This window comes from Olea europaea, chromosome 10, assembly GCF_002742605.1.
Source record: "Olea europaea var. sylvestris chromosome 10, O_europaea_v1, whole genome shotgun sequence".
Classification (NCBI taxonomy): Eukaryota; Viridiplantae; Streptophyta; class Magnoliopsida; order Lamiales; family Oleaceae; genus Olea; species Olea europaea.
The window spans coordinates 8547800-8565280 of NC_036246.1; the positions used below are offsets into that span (position 1 = coordinate 8547800).

Below are 17481 nucleotides of genomic sequence, written 5' to 3' on the forward strand. Positions count from 1 at the left end.
GGGAATGGCTCTTATCTTGTCCCCCGTTTGTTTCTTAATTTTGGAAGAATGATAATAAAAAATATAGTCATTACGAATCTCACACAAGAGATAGAAATTCAAATTTGGTGACTTAATGTAATTGATAACGATCATATTTTTTATTTTAATGAGAAAGGAATGAGAACCAAACAGAAATAGCATGTTTCTTTTAAAAATGACAAAATTACTACTTTACATTTTCCTCATAAAATAATTAAAATAATCAAACATTGTATGCAATAGTTCATCTATACATATCTAATTGAGGTCTGTAATACAGTAGTGCTGATATTCTTTTTGTTTAGATCATGTAAATGGCAATTAATTTCTACTGACAGTAAAAGCTATTGAGAAAAAATAAAAAACAAACAACAGAGCGAGTGCGAAGTTACAAGAATATGGTTCTTGTGTGCTACTGCATGTTGTATAAATAAGAGTCCCAGCTTCCTATCAAGTGAAAGTTACACATGCTAGGATTTACCTAACAAAAAATAGTGTAAATTTCATTAGTCTCCCATCTGTTTAAACTCTTCCATTTCCCAGAATTGCATACAAAGTTCTTATGAAACCAATAGAATGAATTGGTGACCTTTTAGTTTTCTATGACATTTTTTTCTATAGCTCTCACAACGCCACAGGAGTAACCGAATAATTTGATTGACTCAAATCCTTTTACAGCAGGACCTAATACTGCAGCACTTTTTTCCATTAACTGACAAGTGAAATGCATTCTCTTCAATGTGTTGTTGAGCCACACCAGCTCTTGCACCTGATGACCAGGCAATGTATAACATTTCTGCAACTTCCTGAGAGAACCCATTCTGACTAAGATCCAATAGTTGTAATTGTCCCACCATTTTAATAGCAGCAACAAGTTCTTGCACGAACTGGCATTCTGAAAGTAAAGTTTTTTGGGATGAGTTCATACGACTATCTTTCAATCCAGACAATGTAGCTTCTACCCCAACTAGATCATCTTCACTGTCCGCAACTTCAAGCTGATTCTCATTCATATTTACTGCAGATGACTCTTGTTCAACAGTTTGCACCTTGTCTTGTTGAAGCACCTCGAACAAAGATTCAGCCTGGTCGAGATCTTTCTGTAAAGGGTTCAAGTTCTCATTCACAGAACTAAAGGCGTGTTGTAAAGAATGAATTTCATCTGGAGAGACATTTTCAGCCAGGTTGAGCTCTTCTAAAGAGCAATTTTTGGATAGTGCCTTGAGCATTTGACAGACACCAACAAGACCGAGTTGGCATTTGCAGACTACCAAAACTTTCAAACAACATTGAGGATTAGCGAGCAAAGAAGCCAATGCATTGCCACCCTGTAATTATGCTTTAATTTAGCTTCATAAGCACGATTAGCAAAGTGTATTCTACATTGTATAAATGGAACGTGCACTGTACAAAATAGATGCAATGGTGTAGTACAAATATGAACGACATTTCTGCAAAACATCATTACATTTACGGCGAGAACGAAAAGCATATCAGTAGCAGAAACTAGAAAGCATGTTTTATGAAACTCTTTCATGACATCTTACAGAAATGTTAATGGTTAATAGACATCGACTTTCTCACTTGGCAACTAAATCCCAATTTTTGACTCAAAGTAGCCAGGAATCAGGAAGAGATGCATTTCAAGTACAAACAATCAAATACTCGATGCTTAGACATTCATATGATGAAAGAAAACAAACCTCGTGCATGATGGGATTCCCTCCAAGATTAAATTCTAGAATACCATTAATCAAAGTAACTTCATTGCTGAGTCTAACAATGTAGTCACATGTCAATCTACAAGATGATAGATCAAGCTTGACTAGTTCTTGGGTCTCCTTGTACAATGACTTAAATAGCTGTATTGCGCCATCCTGAAAAGGCATATCCTCAGTCATCAAATAAGGTGTCAGCATCAAAAGTAGATAAGTAAATGAAGGAGAAAAAAGTGGTCAACCACTTCGCTGTCCAAGAATGCCATAAAGTTCGTAATTCATCAATAACAGAATAGATATAGAGAGAGAAGAAAAGATTCATCGAAGTATGGAGTACATGCGAATGCAAGTTGACCAAGGTCAAAATCATCATGCTATAATACCATGGTAATTAATTTAGATACAAATGGAAGAAACAACCCTGATCAATAGTTAAAATAAATTCTGTCAAATGCCAAGAGTAGTGCCTTCAAGAGAATCTATGATACAGCGAAGCATGTGAACCACTCACGTTTCCTATATTAGAACTTCCAAGCATCAATCCTGATAGGCAGCAGTCCCTAGCAAGTTGGCAAAGGCTATCTACCACGGGCTTGCTTAGCTTTATACCACTTAAATTGAGCTCTTGAAATCTATTATAAGCAAAAGAAAAAAACACTCAAGACCACATTATACATATTATCCCAAACACATTGAAATGAAATGGAAATGGAAAAGGAAAAATAATATTAATGAATATTATATACCTCTTTAAAGTGGAAAGTTTGAGGAAAAGATTAACCATAGCATGTCCAGATACTGGGTAGTTGTATCCTGTTTAAAATAAATGGGAAAAAATAGCATGAAAATCTTTTTAGTCACAGACAGGAAGACCATAAAGAGGGAATCCGTTGACTTGTTATATGGAGGTACCTAAACAGAGATTTGTAAGAACAGATTCAGAATCTAGTGAATCAGCAACCTTTTGAATTGTTCTTGACGTGATCGAACAGTTCTCTACGTTCAAACTATAAAGTGCTGCAAAAGATAAGAGATTTTCTATGAAGAAATTGTATGATAATGACTAAACCATATTATACAAAGATTTTGAATCCGCTCATGTAAAGTTCCAGTACAGCTATAGTCAGTGGCATTCCAACAACTTCACTGGTGCATTAGTATTGTGGTACAAGTGACCATATAATGGTACAGGGACAACTGAATCGAGAAAAGAGCGGAACACTTCACCTTTGCAGGTGTGCAGGATAGTTGAAAGGGAAGATGCACATGCATCAGTCAAACGATTTCCAGATATGTTAAGAACTTCCAATCGAGCATATAGTACTGGGCATTCACAAATCTGTCAATTAGGAGAAAAAGAACATTTTATGAATATTCAGACACATGTACCCTTTTTATGATTTATTTGCAAAAATTAAAAATGGCAAAAATGTGTTGAAGTTTTTTTAAAGATGACATGATGAAATATTATGTCAAGTAGAGAATAATACAAATTGTATAAATCATGAGTAATAATATCTATCCCCAGTGGGGACGATCCCCAAATTTCTAGAGTAGTGATTGCTTCCTCAACAGCTACATTATAAGAAGGCAAAAAGGGAAGGCGACCTCGCTGACTTGATTATTCGGTGAGTTTGCCAATTTCCTTGTATTCTACTCTTTATCTGGAACCTGTGCACTAGTGTAAGCTTGACCTCCTTTAGCGGGACAGCTGTTGCTAGTCAAGGAAGAGAAGGGCTTGTTTGCAAGACAAATGCCACAGATGGCAGCAATTAGGTCCTTGGGCGGTAGGAAGCTTACATTGAGAAAGTTAGTTTTGGGGACTGGAGGCAGTTCACCATGCATTGGACACGTAGCTTACATAATCAGTTGCAACACGAACAAAAATGCATGCTATGAAAGATAAGGTCAATCGAGAGGGTTTTGGCGTGGAGCCGAACCTATATTGGCAAATATTTGTCTTGTGAAAAACCTATATGTATATCCCTCCTAACTCTACAAGTGTAGAAACCCTTAGAAAGTGCGAGCGATAGGGTAAGAAATCAGCACGTCACTATGCACCTTTGGTAGAGACAATAAAGCTAGCTGTGAAAATTGGAACTAATTATGTTAAACCAAATGAGAGCAGGCTGGCTTACAAGGATGATGGGCGAAGGCATAATAACTTTCAAAAAATCAAAAAGCTCTCCCTAAGTTCTCAATTACTTTCACGATCAAATACACTGGGCTATCTATCTACTGAGTGTGCTTTGGCACCTAAGCGATAATTAGAAGATAAAAATTCCCCATAGATAGGATCAAGTCCACGGTTCAACATATGGTCGAGCAATTCGATTGACCTTTTTAATATAGAATTGGGTCCCGTTGAGTAGACAATGATAGGGAAAATTCTTGATCGATTTGTAAAGCTACTGATGTCTCTTATTTTTTAAATTCAACAGAATTATCACAAAAAATAAAAGAACAAAATGATAAGACCAATAAAGTGAATCTCATAACTGCATACTTAATTAGGAGTGGATGCACTACCGAAGGGAACCGAACCAAATTGAACTATGGAACTAAACCAATTGGTTCTGATCTGGTCAAATTCTTTATATTAATAAGTTATATACATAAAGTACAAAACTACTTATCAGAGTGAAAATAGACAAAAACTAAATATAAAACCACTTAGTATTCTTGTATTCTAATGATAAATAATCAATTAAACAAGGAAACAAACAAAAATCCAACTCTAATGCTCAAAAGATCAACTGATAAGGCAAAAAAATGATAAGCTATTAAACTTCGTCATAAAATATATAATCTAGATTGAAATTTAATCTTAAAAAACCTACACAACAATATATATTAAAATACCTATGATATTTATAGCCTCGTTATCTTCAACAAAATTCAAGGAGAAGATCATGAATCTTGATGGTCGATTACTTTGAAAACAACGAGAAATTTAAGTTCTTACGAAAGATTTTTTCCTATTGGAGTTGCATTAAAATTATGAATTTATAAAGTATTTATATAATTATATAGATTTTGATTACCCATTAGATTTGTTGTACAGAAAAGAAACGTATTCAAATATCTAGTGCATCTTAATACAAGCACCTACAAAAATAGAAATTTAGAAGATTCACATTCACTATTGATTCTCAAGCCGACATTGAGGATCGGATCGGAACCGATCGATTCTCAATGCCCAATCTCAAACCAACCCATTTAGTAGATAAACCAGAGCTAAACTGATCAATTCTACCTAATTTTGATCCGGTTCTAAGTAAAAATGCCCACACCCATAGTTAATTGGCCTTATCATTTCATGACACATCACCAACAACATTGGGAACCAACCTCGATGGGGATAAATAACATTATTCATACATTCTAACCTATTAAAACATCCGAGTGCTTCTAAACAAGCCACTTATTCACATAAGTGCCACAACAATAGTTTAAAGGACAAAAATGAGAAACAAATTCATGCATTACAAAAAAGATGAGCATGAATAAAACTTAAAGATATAAAAGCATCTTTTCACAGGCAAGACATACATAATCAATCACTGAATAATATTTTAATGTTCAATAAAGTACACGTTGAACATTGATATTACTGTTCAATTCCAAAAATGTCAAGATGTAGAACAAGGATTGCCAAGCTATAGTTCCACATTCACAATATTACAAGGATTACCAAGCTATAGTTCAAGATTCACAATATTTTAAAGCACGTCTATACTTTTGCACTACGTAAATGTTGTGCCCCATTTTTTACATATTGAGAATTAAAAGTATGGACATTCATTTTACATCTAATAATTGGATAGCCCTAACTAGAATATTATGTCTTGAAATAGCATCTCCTATAAAGATTCTTGTTCAGAGAAAAAATCATAATAAAATGAAGACGAAAAAAAATTGAAGCATTGTAATGAATTGTCACTTTTCTCATACAACCATTCAAACAAAATAAGGTTATGCAAAGACATATTTTTTATAATCAAGTCCTTATTATTTCAACGGTTCTTGCAACCAAAGATATCGTAGTGCAGATGATGGGTGTATATATCAATTTGCATTTTGCAAGGTCTATGCATCCACAGTATGTCTAGTTGATTGAGATGGCATGTACAAATAAAGGTGAAAACTTAAGATAGTGCAAAGCTATTGAAATAACCAAGTAAAAGAAGAAAATGAAAGAGAACATTAAACAAACATGGAATAAAGCTGTTGGACCAAGTCGATTACTGTGCAAATCCAGAACCAAACCACCATAACTCTGTCCTGATGATGTAAAAACTTGTTTAAGTTGCTCTGCCGATCCATTTCCTGTAACAAAATCAATAAAATTAGTAAAAGCTACTAAGATACGTAGAACTCATGATGAAGACTGTATAAAGTTAGGAAGTGAAATGCTAGGCAAACACAAAATCCCATATGCATTTTCTGTCAACTATCGATGTCTAAATGAATAGAGCCAAGAACAAATCATTATACCTAATAAATTGTGAGAAAGGTCCAAGACAGCAACTGTTTTGTGTGCTTGCAGGGCATTTAGTAGTGGTGCTACTGAAATATCTTGCAACCCACAATCAGACACAATAACTTCATCCTCTGATACCTAGAAGAAAGTGTATTATTAAAATAAAATTCTCACTATGACTGGAAATTCATAAAAACCAAGAACATCAGTGGAACCACAACTTCGTCTAAATCATACCTCTAAATTGTACAACTTTTTGAGCACTTTCAAATTGAGTGGCTCAGATAGTACTTCGCAGCAGTCAATGTATAGTTTCATCACATTCTTTGGCACCATCACTGCTCAAGAATTAAATCTCTCATAGTTGACTATGGAATATCACAATATTATCTTACAGATTAGAATTGTACATTATTATGTTGTATAGAATAAGCAAAAATTGACTTCCACAAGTGAAACACCTTTCCACCTTTATTCACACTTTATTTTTTACTGCAGACACTCCACTTTAATGTATAAACTTGAGTTCCTGAAGTATAATATGGAGTTACAATAACTACTCCCCTCATCAAACACATAATAATGTTAAACTATATCTTTAGGTTTATGCCAGCATTTAGGATGAAATGATGTTTAGTTGATTTGAATAGACCATTTTTGGAAACTCCAGATGTTATTTGCAACATTGGCTTCATAGTGTTGGTTTATTTGCTCCTTATTATTCATAAAATCTGTTAAGAGGTTTATGTGAATTGTAAAGTGCTTCATTTACTCTCATGAATGCAATGTGTAACTAAAGAGATATTTTGCGTCTTGTCGTAGTCAAACTTGTCATCCTTTCTTCAGCAGCTTTATATTATCATCCCGTGTCTTTCTCAAAAAATTTGCTAAAAGCAAACCAAGAATGACATATTGTAGCCAGCCCAAGACAGCAATGTTGAATACTTCCATTACAAAAATCTTTTTGCTTGCTTGGATTGTTTATAAGTTGCTTAAATTATAAATTGATAAAAATGAGTGGTGGATAAGTTGGTCGTAGTTTTGTGGTTAAAATTAACGTATGACCAACTTAAATTATAAGTTGAGGAAATCCAAACATGCTATTAAACTAGCAAGAGGGTGAAGCGTTCCAGGAACAGACAGATGAACTCAAAAGGATTGACGTAACTAGAGTAAAAGGCTTTTTACACTTGTGAAAACATACCAGCAACAGAAACCTCAATCCGGCCTTTTCCAGAATAATTCTCTAAAGCGTCAAGTGTCTCCAAAGATTCAAGGATTCTTCCACCATACTTTATATGCTGAATGACTGGCACCAATCCTGTAAACACCATGCAGTATGTTTTAGCGTACATTAATATATACTTCAAAACTACATTAGGTTTGGAGGCAACAGAGCACTGTCAAAGAATAAACTAAAGACATGTTTTTGCTCTTGTAAAAAGGATGAACAAAATAAATATAGGAAATCCAGCACGTGAATATCACATTCCTTTCCTCCTTTTGCTATTTATCCTAGACATCATCCTTTTCAAAAACTAGTGAAGCAGATTTGCTAGACCATGATTATTTCCTGAATAGATAAAGCTTAATCTGCATACTCAGCCGTAGGGTGGAATTAAGTGAAATATCTATCATGAACATAACAATATATTAGAAAAGCACAGCAATTGAGAAACTTAGTACATATCAACATGTAAATGTAATAGCCAAGAAAAAGTAATGACTCAAGGAAAATTGGCAAGCCCAACGTTCTCAAATCTGCTGGGTAAGATCTTAATACACAGTTGTACAGTGGGCATCTTCTTTTCATTCCCATTGCATCAACTTCTTATAACCAATTTAATCTTGTCATAGTTAACGTTAAAGGGATAAGAAAGTATGAAACTGTCATGTCATTGTATGGGGTTGTCGAACAATGTTATCTAAGCTTCTTGACCTACCTGCACACAAAGCTTGCAAACAATTATACGGATTCATATTCACCTTTATGACTTCCATCTTTAAGGCCGAGCTCTTGCCTTAGCCAAGATAATTATTTTTGGAATTTTTGCAAATAACATTGTCAAAATATCCTCTACAAATTTGCAAAGAAATGGTTCATAATAGTAAAATGAACAAATATGAAATACAAAACAAATAGTAGCTCATGTAAATCTGTGAAACAAAAAATCCTTGTTTTTATAATACTTGAAACCCTTTCCAGATCATAGTATACTTGGAGAATAACCTCTTAGTTCTCTGCTGATTCTTATGACATGATTTTGCTAAGTTATTAGATAATCACACCAAACAAACCAACACTCTCAAATTATTCTAAAAAGGTCTATATGCCCTAGAATATAGGTACCTAACATTGCTTATCTTATCCACTTAAAAAATGGTCATATTTCAAAACTCAAACTCCCACGTTGTGACTACCAATAATTAAAACCATGTGTAAATTAGGTACCGTAGGATACCTCTGAATCTCTTCTCTACGGAGAGTTTTAAACAGTATAAGCATGCCACTTCAACCTTCATCTCTTCTATGTTGAGTTTACCACCAACTCTACATGAATCTAGATTCATATGTACCAAATCTTCATCAATTTTGCATGTAATAAGTTGCTGCAGGAAAAACACATGTTTACAAGATTATATAGCAGAAGTAGTAATTACCAAGGTGATTATACATGATCCAATCATGAATAAAGAGTGCATATCTTATTCAACTGTCATGCAAAACCATTCATGGCCTTTGGTGAGTTTTTGTATCGAAATTTTTTCAAAGGGTGATTATTCATCAGCTAAGAACAGGTACACAATGTAAGTTTTGTTGCTCAATGTGTATGGAATTTTGAAATGCTAGAGAAGCATAAGCACTTGCATGAAATAAAGCTGTATCAAATCCATACTTCTCTTAATACATGAAATAGATATACAGGAAGTAAGGATTAATAAGATGATGATCGCCAAGTTAAGCGTATTCTCAACTATACTCACACATGGTTCATCGCCACAAGAATGCAACTTGGCAGCAGAATTCTGATTCTCAAATAGATTGCCATAAGCATCGGTGCAATTGTCTGCATTTGCACCTGAGCTGGATTCATCAACCGCTGCATATGTATTTGTAGATATAAAGTCTTTGCCATCCTGTACACCTAATCTAGAATTCCTGGATTTGTAGGAACAAGTGCTCTCGTCAAGATTTACAGGAGCGTGGGCACTGACAGAACATCTTGCACCAGCCAGTGAAGCATCCTACCAAACCAAAAAATCAAACTAGTTACTAGTTAGTTACCAATGGACAAAACAAAACTGGTGGATTTCGTTGAGAGATGCTATCACCTGGAATTCATGAACAGGACTGCATGAGTATTTTCTGGTTTTATCTGCAACATGGACGAAGACTAATGACTAGTCTATTTTTTTGATAAATAGAGTATAGCAGAAAAAAACATATTAATTTTCTCACTTTCATCTAAAGTAGGAACACCTTCTGTGGGGCACTTATGAACTGTTCTACTGGAACAATGAACCTCATCACCTTCATCTTCATCTTCATCATCAGAAAGGATAACACGAACTCGTTTACGACCAATTGTCAGGCTTCCAGAAGATCTGGATGTGCTTTGGGTTGATGATTCAGGTGGCTTGGTAGAAGCTTTGGTTACAGCTGCACGTGCAGTTCTCAGCTTTGCTAAATTTCTTTTAGGTTGACGAAGGGAGATCAAAGGAGTATCTTCATCCAACTCATCTGGGGTGTCATTAAATTTTGATTTCATAGAATTCAATTTACTTTTCTCTGGTAAAAAGCTACTGTGAGATCTGTCAGCCGGAGATAGATCATCCAACTCTGTTTCAGTTTCAGAACAGCAGTCCACAGCCATATTTTCAGCTTCAAGCTCTCTAATTTCTGACTGCTTTAGTTTGTCAATTAGCAGTTGTGACTTCCTATACAGCAGCCAGAGATAATTTCAATGTGCAATTTTAACTTCTACGATTTTTTAAAAAGAAAGAAACACAATGAAGTAAGCGTTTGCAATTATGAGAATTCAAATACAAAAAAAAAAAAAAAAATGAAAGCTTGGCGCCTAAGACAAACTACTTTTCTTTGTAAACCATCGTTTCAGAGATTTCGTTTTCTTTCCCTAAAAAGAGTGCAAAGATGTTTTGGAATGAAAACTTGCCTGGCCTCTTCAATGTTATCGAAGCGGATCATGTGGCTATAGTGTATATTTTCTAGAGCTGACAGCTGAACAGAGGAAAGCTTTGCATGAACAGCTATCCTGCAACAAAGAATAACACATAAGCACAGATCAAATAGATCTTCTCAAGTTAAATATCATTCTTGCAAATCTTGTATCAAAATATTTGCTTTGAGATATCAACAAGAAAAACATGTAACAGTTTTGTGATCATCATTCACACCTAGTTCAATTAGGCCTCATCAGTACTGATGTGCTGCATGCATGCAGAAATACAGGCAAATTCATAACCACCCAAGCATATTGTTGATAATATATATGGTACGGATATCGTTTGCGTGTGTTGTGTCTTTTTTGTGTATTTTTGAAGAGGGAGGAAAGAGAGAAACATGAGAAAAATTTTCTTGAAGATAGGGGTTAAACACTACAGGAAAAACAGAAAACTAATTTATAACTAGATTTTTGAGAAGTACCAAGTAGGGAGTACTGAATATTTATTGTAGTAATAGTTGATTGAACATGAATGAAGCACTGAATAACTAATGAACCAATATTTGTGAGAAGACCAAATAGTGCACGCTTGTGAACTACATAGTTCACTACATAATAGCCAAGTAGTTTACAGTTATTTAGCTCGTAATTAATTCAATGTGCCCTAAATTGAAAGGCATTCCATGTAGAGAAATAGAAAAAGCGATTAGAGAAGCTACTTGCCTGTACCCCTCTTTGAATGCATTTAGAGCACCTCTCCAATCACCAACAGAATCCAAAACATCTCCAATGTTTATCTTTGCTAATGCTTGCCCCTGAAACACTATCTTTTAGAAAAGTCCACCGGCTACAGATGACCATGATATAGAGCACAAAATAAAATAATAATTTAGGTCACCTCCAAGTTGCCAATTGACTTGTAGGTTTCCCAGCTCTTTCTGAACCATTTAAGGGCTTTGGTGAATTTTCGAAGCTTCTGGTATGACTCTCCAATGACTAAAAATGAATCACTTAGTTTCTCTTTGTCACAGAGCTCACTTGCTATCCTCTTCTTCTTCTTTCCGTATTCATGAAGCTAAGCACAAAATAAAATATGGACTTTATAATTTGAATACTTTAATCAATCAATAATGAGAGAATAATAGATAAAAAGAAAATATACTCTTGTGGAGATGTTCTCAAGTTTCCTGGAACATCAAAAGGACATCTTAAATTTTTTTACTTCCAGTTATACTGGAGTGAATTTTTCGGCCAGAACAAACTAAGAGTGGAAGAATAACTAAAACAAAGAATATAGGATATAGAATATAAATGGTCAATGCATACCTTTATCCACAAAAATATCATCCTTGATTTCTCTACAAGACAATCAAGAGATGCATTCTGTTTCAAGAGACACTTCCGTTCAGCTGCCATGCCTCTAGCCATTTCTGTGCTCCTTTCTAGCTTTTTAAGATTCTGCTCCTCTTTCTTGAGTTCATCCATCACCTTCATTGCTTCTCTTACAATCTCAATATTTGTATCAATTTGATCAGCTAACACATCCTCATCTTCCAAGGATTTTGCCAGATCAAGTGCCTTTTGATAAGAGAAGATGGCTTCATTATACTTTTGGTTTCTGTAGTTCAACTCTCCAAGATTAATATAACCTTTTGCCTCCCCTTGTCGGTGCCCAATTTGCTTACAAATTATGATATCCTTTGAAATGTGCTCCTGAGCTTTACCCCATCTCCTCAGCTCAGTGTATAGATTTCCCAGGTTATGATGAAGCCTACTACGTGCATCATCATTCTCTATGACCTCTTCTTCATCACATATCTGTAGTCCTCTTGCAAGAAATTTCTCTGCTTCATTGTAGTTATCAAGATCCATCTCAAGCATTCCCAGGTTATTATGAGCATCAATGTACTCCTTTATGAAAGAACATTTATTCAATGGCGGATTCTCCTTGAGAAATTGAGCAAGTTTCATGGCAGATTCAAAATACTTTTTTGCATTCCTAACTGAGTTGTGGTCACCGTCAGATAAAAACATATCATGGTAAGTTCGACCAAGCTGAGTGCTGGCTCTTTGTTGCTCAATGAGGTCATCTGCATCCTTAGCAAGCTCTAAATGCTTTTTCTGACAGGTTTAAACAATGGGAGTTCAACAGGGTAATATTGAACTGCAGAAACTGAACAGTTAAAAGAACATAGAGAGACTTCTATGCAGTAGTGTAACTTCATATAGAATAGGAATTAGGTTGAGACAGCATAGAGGAAGGAAATGAAATATCCGAGTTTAGATAACAAGCAACTAACGTTTGTTGAGTAGAAAATGAGAAAAGTTGTTACCCAATACATGCTTCATCAATTTGTTCTTTTTAGGTCAACCGAAATTCAAATAAACTAACTTGGGGCAGAATATCGTATTAATCACCAATGATATATTTCAAAATTTGAATTTGACTGATCACAGACATGAACTCGAAACCATCAACTTCAAGTGAGGCAAATTGGAGAAAACCCCAATTAAAAATTTAGGATAATTAAATAGAATGCCCCTACAATTAAATCCAATTTAATAAGTCGTTTTTCAAGAAAAATACCCATTAACTCCCACTTGTTATTATACCTCGCCCTCCTGATATAGAATTGAACAGGGTGCTTTTCATTGTCCCCAAAGTCCAAACAACCAGAAAGAATCACAATTCGGGCAATAATATTCCAAAATAGTAAAGCCCGTACCTGATAAATAAGGGCGTCCCTGTAGTGCTGAAGGCGGAGATAGACTTCGCCGAGGGACTGACACGTCGGAAGCAGCTGCTTTTCCGGCAAGTACTTGACAGAGACATCGTAATCTACTCGCAGCCATCGAAGTGCCTCCACATACTCACCGCGGTTCTTCAGTATGTCCCCAATCACGTTCGCCCATCGCGCCTCTTCCTGTCGGTTCCCTACCTCCGCCGCGCTCTTGTACGCCCTCTTCGCTGCGCTCAACTGGTGGCTTGCGTCGTCTTTCTGTCGCATTTTAGATTCAATCTAAGAAGTAAAAGAAGAATTCAATCTGAATATTTATTCTCTGTGGGGATTTTGCAGGTAATACTGAGATGAATATGGTGGCGGGATTTTGAAATGTTAAAATGTTAAAAAGTGGGAAATGCAAATCCCGCTAAAATAGGGTTCTACAAAAATAAAAGTCATAAAAAAAGAAAAAAAACTGGAATTATATCTTTGCCCCACAACTATACAAATTAATAATTTATCCCCCTTTACTCGTTGGGTGTGGAGCAAGTTCGTATCAACCATTTTGACTTGTGATGTATTCTGATGAACGAAATTTCACAAGTGCAAGATATTATAGACGGAGGTATGGACACTTCTATATACATAATTTATGTATATCGGGACTTATTTATTATAGACAGGTAATATAAGCCACATTTGGTAGGGATTTTTTGTTCCAAAAAATTGATTTTTTTTTCCAAAAAATTGATTTTTTGTTTTTTGACCGTTATTTCACTATTCAAGCTGTAATTTTTTACTTCTTCTATCACATGTGGACCCCACTTTTCTTCTAACGGTCAAAAAATCAATTTTCAAAATCCCTACCAAACGAGCCCATAATAGTGATTTCGAAAAATTATGTACTTCAATACTCGATATACTTCTAATTAGTAACTTCAGCGAAATAGCCAACTTATAATTATTGTATAACTAAGATTTCTATTCCCCCTTTATTATGTCATTATAATACAACTCAAAACCATTACAATAATTGTTTAGTCCCGTTGATTAACATTCACATTTTATTTAACAAAGGCACTCGAGTAAAATTAAAAATGTTCTTAAAGGGGTGTTTGATAGTGATTTTTATGTAAAAATGTATTTTAGAATAGTTAATTGATGTGAAATGTGTGGTTGAAAAATAAGAAAAAGTTTTTTGATTTACGTATAATATTATTTTAATAAAGAATGTGTGATTGAAAAGAAGAGAGGGTAAAATGCATTTTAAAAAAAATGGCTACTAAACGGGGCCTAAATGTGACTTTCGCATGTCTATATACAAAATGCGAACATAAAATAATGCATTACAAATACTACAATATATGTTGAAGTCATTCAAGACATAGTGATATATCTCTATATTCTATTGGACCTCACAATAATTATTATAAAGTGTTATATTTCTTCTTTTTTTTCCCTTGAAAAAAATATCAATCAAATTAGCAATCAATTAATTGAAAAACATTAAATACTATAACAATCATCTAAAATAAACAAACATCTAGGGGTGAATGCGGTTTGATTTGGACCGTTTGTGCTATATTTTCAATTCAAACTATTTTATGCCGTTTGAAATTTTTTCAAATCAAATCAAACTATTTTATTTTTCGAATCAAACCAAATCAAACCATAATTTGCGATTTGGTTCGATTTTAATCCGTGATTTACCTATCGATATTATAATAATATATTTAATATAAGTTAACATATAAGTTTAAACGAGAGCTAATAATGTTAAATGTTAAATTACATTCATATTTACTATGAAACTCATGAATAAATTATTTTAAAGTTGATTGCTAAAATATTTTAATAGAACAAATACATCTTTCTTCATTTTTATTTACCTTTTCTTGTTTTACATTCATATTATCGTATAGCAGTTAATAAAGGTATAATTACGTTCTATTATTATAGCTTGGTTAAGACTCATTTTCGTCTTGCTAGTGAGATGTTAAATAAGGATTGAACGGAATATATTTAGATGTTCAAAGATTAATTGAGTTTCGGTTTATTGGGAATTAACGAATTTCATTCTCTAGCTATTTTATGAAAGTAGAAAGTAGTAGTACTAGTTACGAAATTTTAATATTTTCACACAATCAATACGATCCGTCTTTCGTTTTTTCCAAACCATAAACAAGTTTATTAATCATCTAAGCACACTAATAGTACTTTTATATCTAAACCACAATTCACAAGTTTATAATAAGTTCAGAAACAATAAATAAAAGAAAGAACAACGAAAAAATGACTTAAACGAGAATATGAGATTTACCGAAATAGAAGAGAAAAAGAGGTGATTTGGGAAGAAATTAGCAGAATAACATGTAAAAGCGACTGGTGATTTGTTCAATAGTGGCAGACAAGCGTCAAATGTTAGGAAAATGAGAGTTTATGTTAGGGCTTTTGAAACTTGGAATATGATTTGTTGACGTAGTTTTGTTGAATTATGATTTAGATTGTTAAAAATACATGTTTTTTTTTTTTTCAATTTCATATGATTTTGAAATAATTTTAGTTTAGTTTAGATATCAAGTGTGCACGTATATTGTGAACTTGTTAAATCATTGGTCAATAATAATGAATCTAAATTAGTTTCTATGACTATTTCAATAGGCTGGTTATAATTTTTATTGCTAAATTTGTATTTTTTTTTCTAAAAAGTGAAAACTTAAAATTTTTAAGTTAATAAAATTAATATTTTAATTAAAAAAATTTAAAACGGTTTGGTTCAATTTTGTACGATTTTTGAAAATCAAAACCTAAACCAAATCATTTTGAAACGGTTTAGTTTGATTTGAGGGGAAAAAAATCACGGATCTACGTGGACCCAAACCAACTGTTTCAACTCAACTGTTTTGGTTCGGTTTACAATTTCACGATTTTTTTGTGCAATCCTACAAACACTAATGTCAAATTCTTAAATTTAATACCAACATCTTCATCTATATCATATGACTGAAAGAACACAATGCCTCTTGGCATGTGATCGATGCCTAAACTTCTGGTCTTCATTAGTTTGGTCCTTGAAATTCTTTATTCATTCGGCTTTAGTCGTTTTTATATGCAATTTTAGTGATTTATCTTCTAAATTCATCCATTTTACTCCATGTAATCTTCGCTCATCATTCTTTGTTCCGAATTATTTTTTGAAGTTTTGCAATCTAGCCCTTGAACTTTATAATTGGTTATTTTTCCCTCTTTGGCCAACTTTCACTTCGTTTAATCAAAAGTCATCCAAGTTCGAGGTTATCCCATAACAATCTATATTTCAAGCGTGGAGCCTAAGAATTGATATTATGATAAACTAAAATTTAAAAAATTTCGATTGCACTCACGTCTAAGCTTGCGCGTGGTTTGGTTTGGGTCGATTTTCGACTCCAACTTGAAACTGAAACCAAAACCAAAACCAAAACCAAAACCAAATTAGTAGGTTTGGACGAATTTCAACACAAACCAATTACCAATCCACTCTAGCTTTTAAATCAAACCGAACCAAATCGAATCGGTTGGATTATGTTCGGTTAGTTGGTTTGGACTTTTAGTCTAAATTGATTTAAAAAAAAAAAATTGTTTGAGTTTTGGGCCCACTTAAATTACAAGAGCAAAAATAATCAAATAATTTTATATAACAAGAACTATTAACTAACAAATAAATTCAAATTAATACAGATCAACATATTTTTTTTACACTGCCCGACTACCGAAAAAAATGCTGAGTAAAACCTAATGAACTTGTGAAATGAAATTTTCAATGCTATTACTTATAGGCAACATCATAGATTGGAGAAAATTTAAATATAGTTATGGGATTAGGGCTATCTTTTGATTTTTATTTTTTTAAAAAAAAAAAAGAAAGTAAACATGTAAGTGGGTTTGAGTTGGTTCGGTTAACTAACGATTTGAGATTTCAAACCATAACTGAACCGACTCACAATGATTCTATTTAAAAGAAAACTAAATCAAACCAATTACTTGTGTCGAACCGACCCAAACCAACCCAAGTCAATTTGATTTGATTGGTTTGGTTGATTTTTTGATTTTTTTGCCCAAACCTACTCATGTCGCAAGAGGCTAAATTCACGACATTCACGATAAAGAGTGTACAACACTCAATGAAATAAAAGAACTCTAGATGTTTTATCATCCACTAAATTTCTTTTACAAGTTTTATCAAAAAAGTCGACACTTATGTTAAAAAATGTAAACTAACCGAACCATGATCGGGAATAAGCAAATGATATATACCCACCAATAAAAAACTAAGAAATATTTTTAATGAGTATTTATTCTAAATAATTCATTAT

At 33.6% G+C, this 17481-nt stretch overlaps 1 protein-coding gene across 1 annotated transcript; it reads right to left on the reverse strand.

The window, feature by feature from the left end:
• Positions 1–397: 397 nt before the first annotated feature.
• LOC111401138 (protein TONSOKU) lies at positions 398–13544 on the reverse strand. Its single transcript, XM_023028732.1, has 19 exons — positions 13133–13544; positions 11733–12527; positions 11305–11481; positions 11130–11221; positions 10398–10496; positions 9683–10161; positions 9556–9599; positions 9208–9468; positions 8685–8832; positions 7427–7543; positions 6460–6560; positions 6237–6360; positions 5956–6068; positions 2967–3078; positions 2652–2756; positions 2486–2552; positions 2251–2371; positions 1725–1898; positions 398–1349 (listed from the first exon to the last, which is right to left on the reverse strand). Exons 1-19 carry the CDS (start codon positions 13412–13414, stop codon positions 684–686), a joined length of 4077 nt encoding a protein of 1358 aa, XP_022884500.1. The 5' UTR covers positions 13415–13544; the 3' UTR covers positions 398–683.
• Between the last annotated feature and the right edge of the window lie 3937 nt (positions 13545–17481).

Coding starts and splice junctions, on each gene's coding strand:
- LOC111401138 (XM_023028732.1), bottom strand. CDS start 13,414: ATGCGACAGAAAGACGACGCAAGCCACCAGTTGAGCGCAGCGAAGAGG. Junction 10,497..11,129: donor GCATTCAAAGAGGGGTACAG/GCAAGTAGCTTC, acceptor TCTTTGTTGCAG/GATAGCTGTTCATGCAAAGC. Junction 2,372..2,485: donor AAACTTTCCACTTTAAAGAG/GTATATAATATT, acceptor TGCTTATAATAG/ATTTCAAGAGCTCAATTTAA.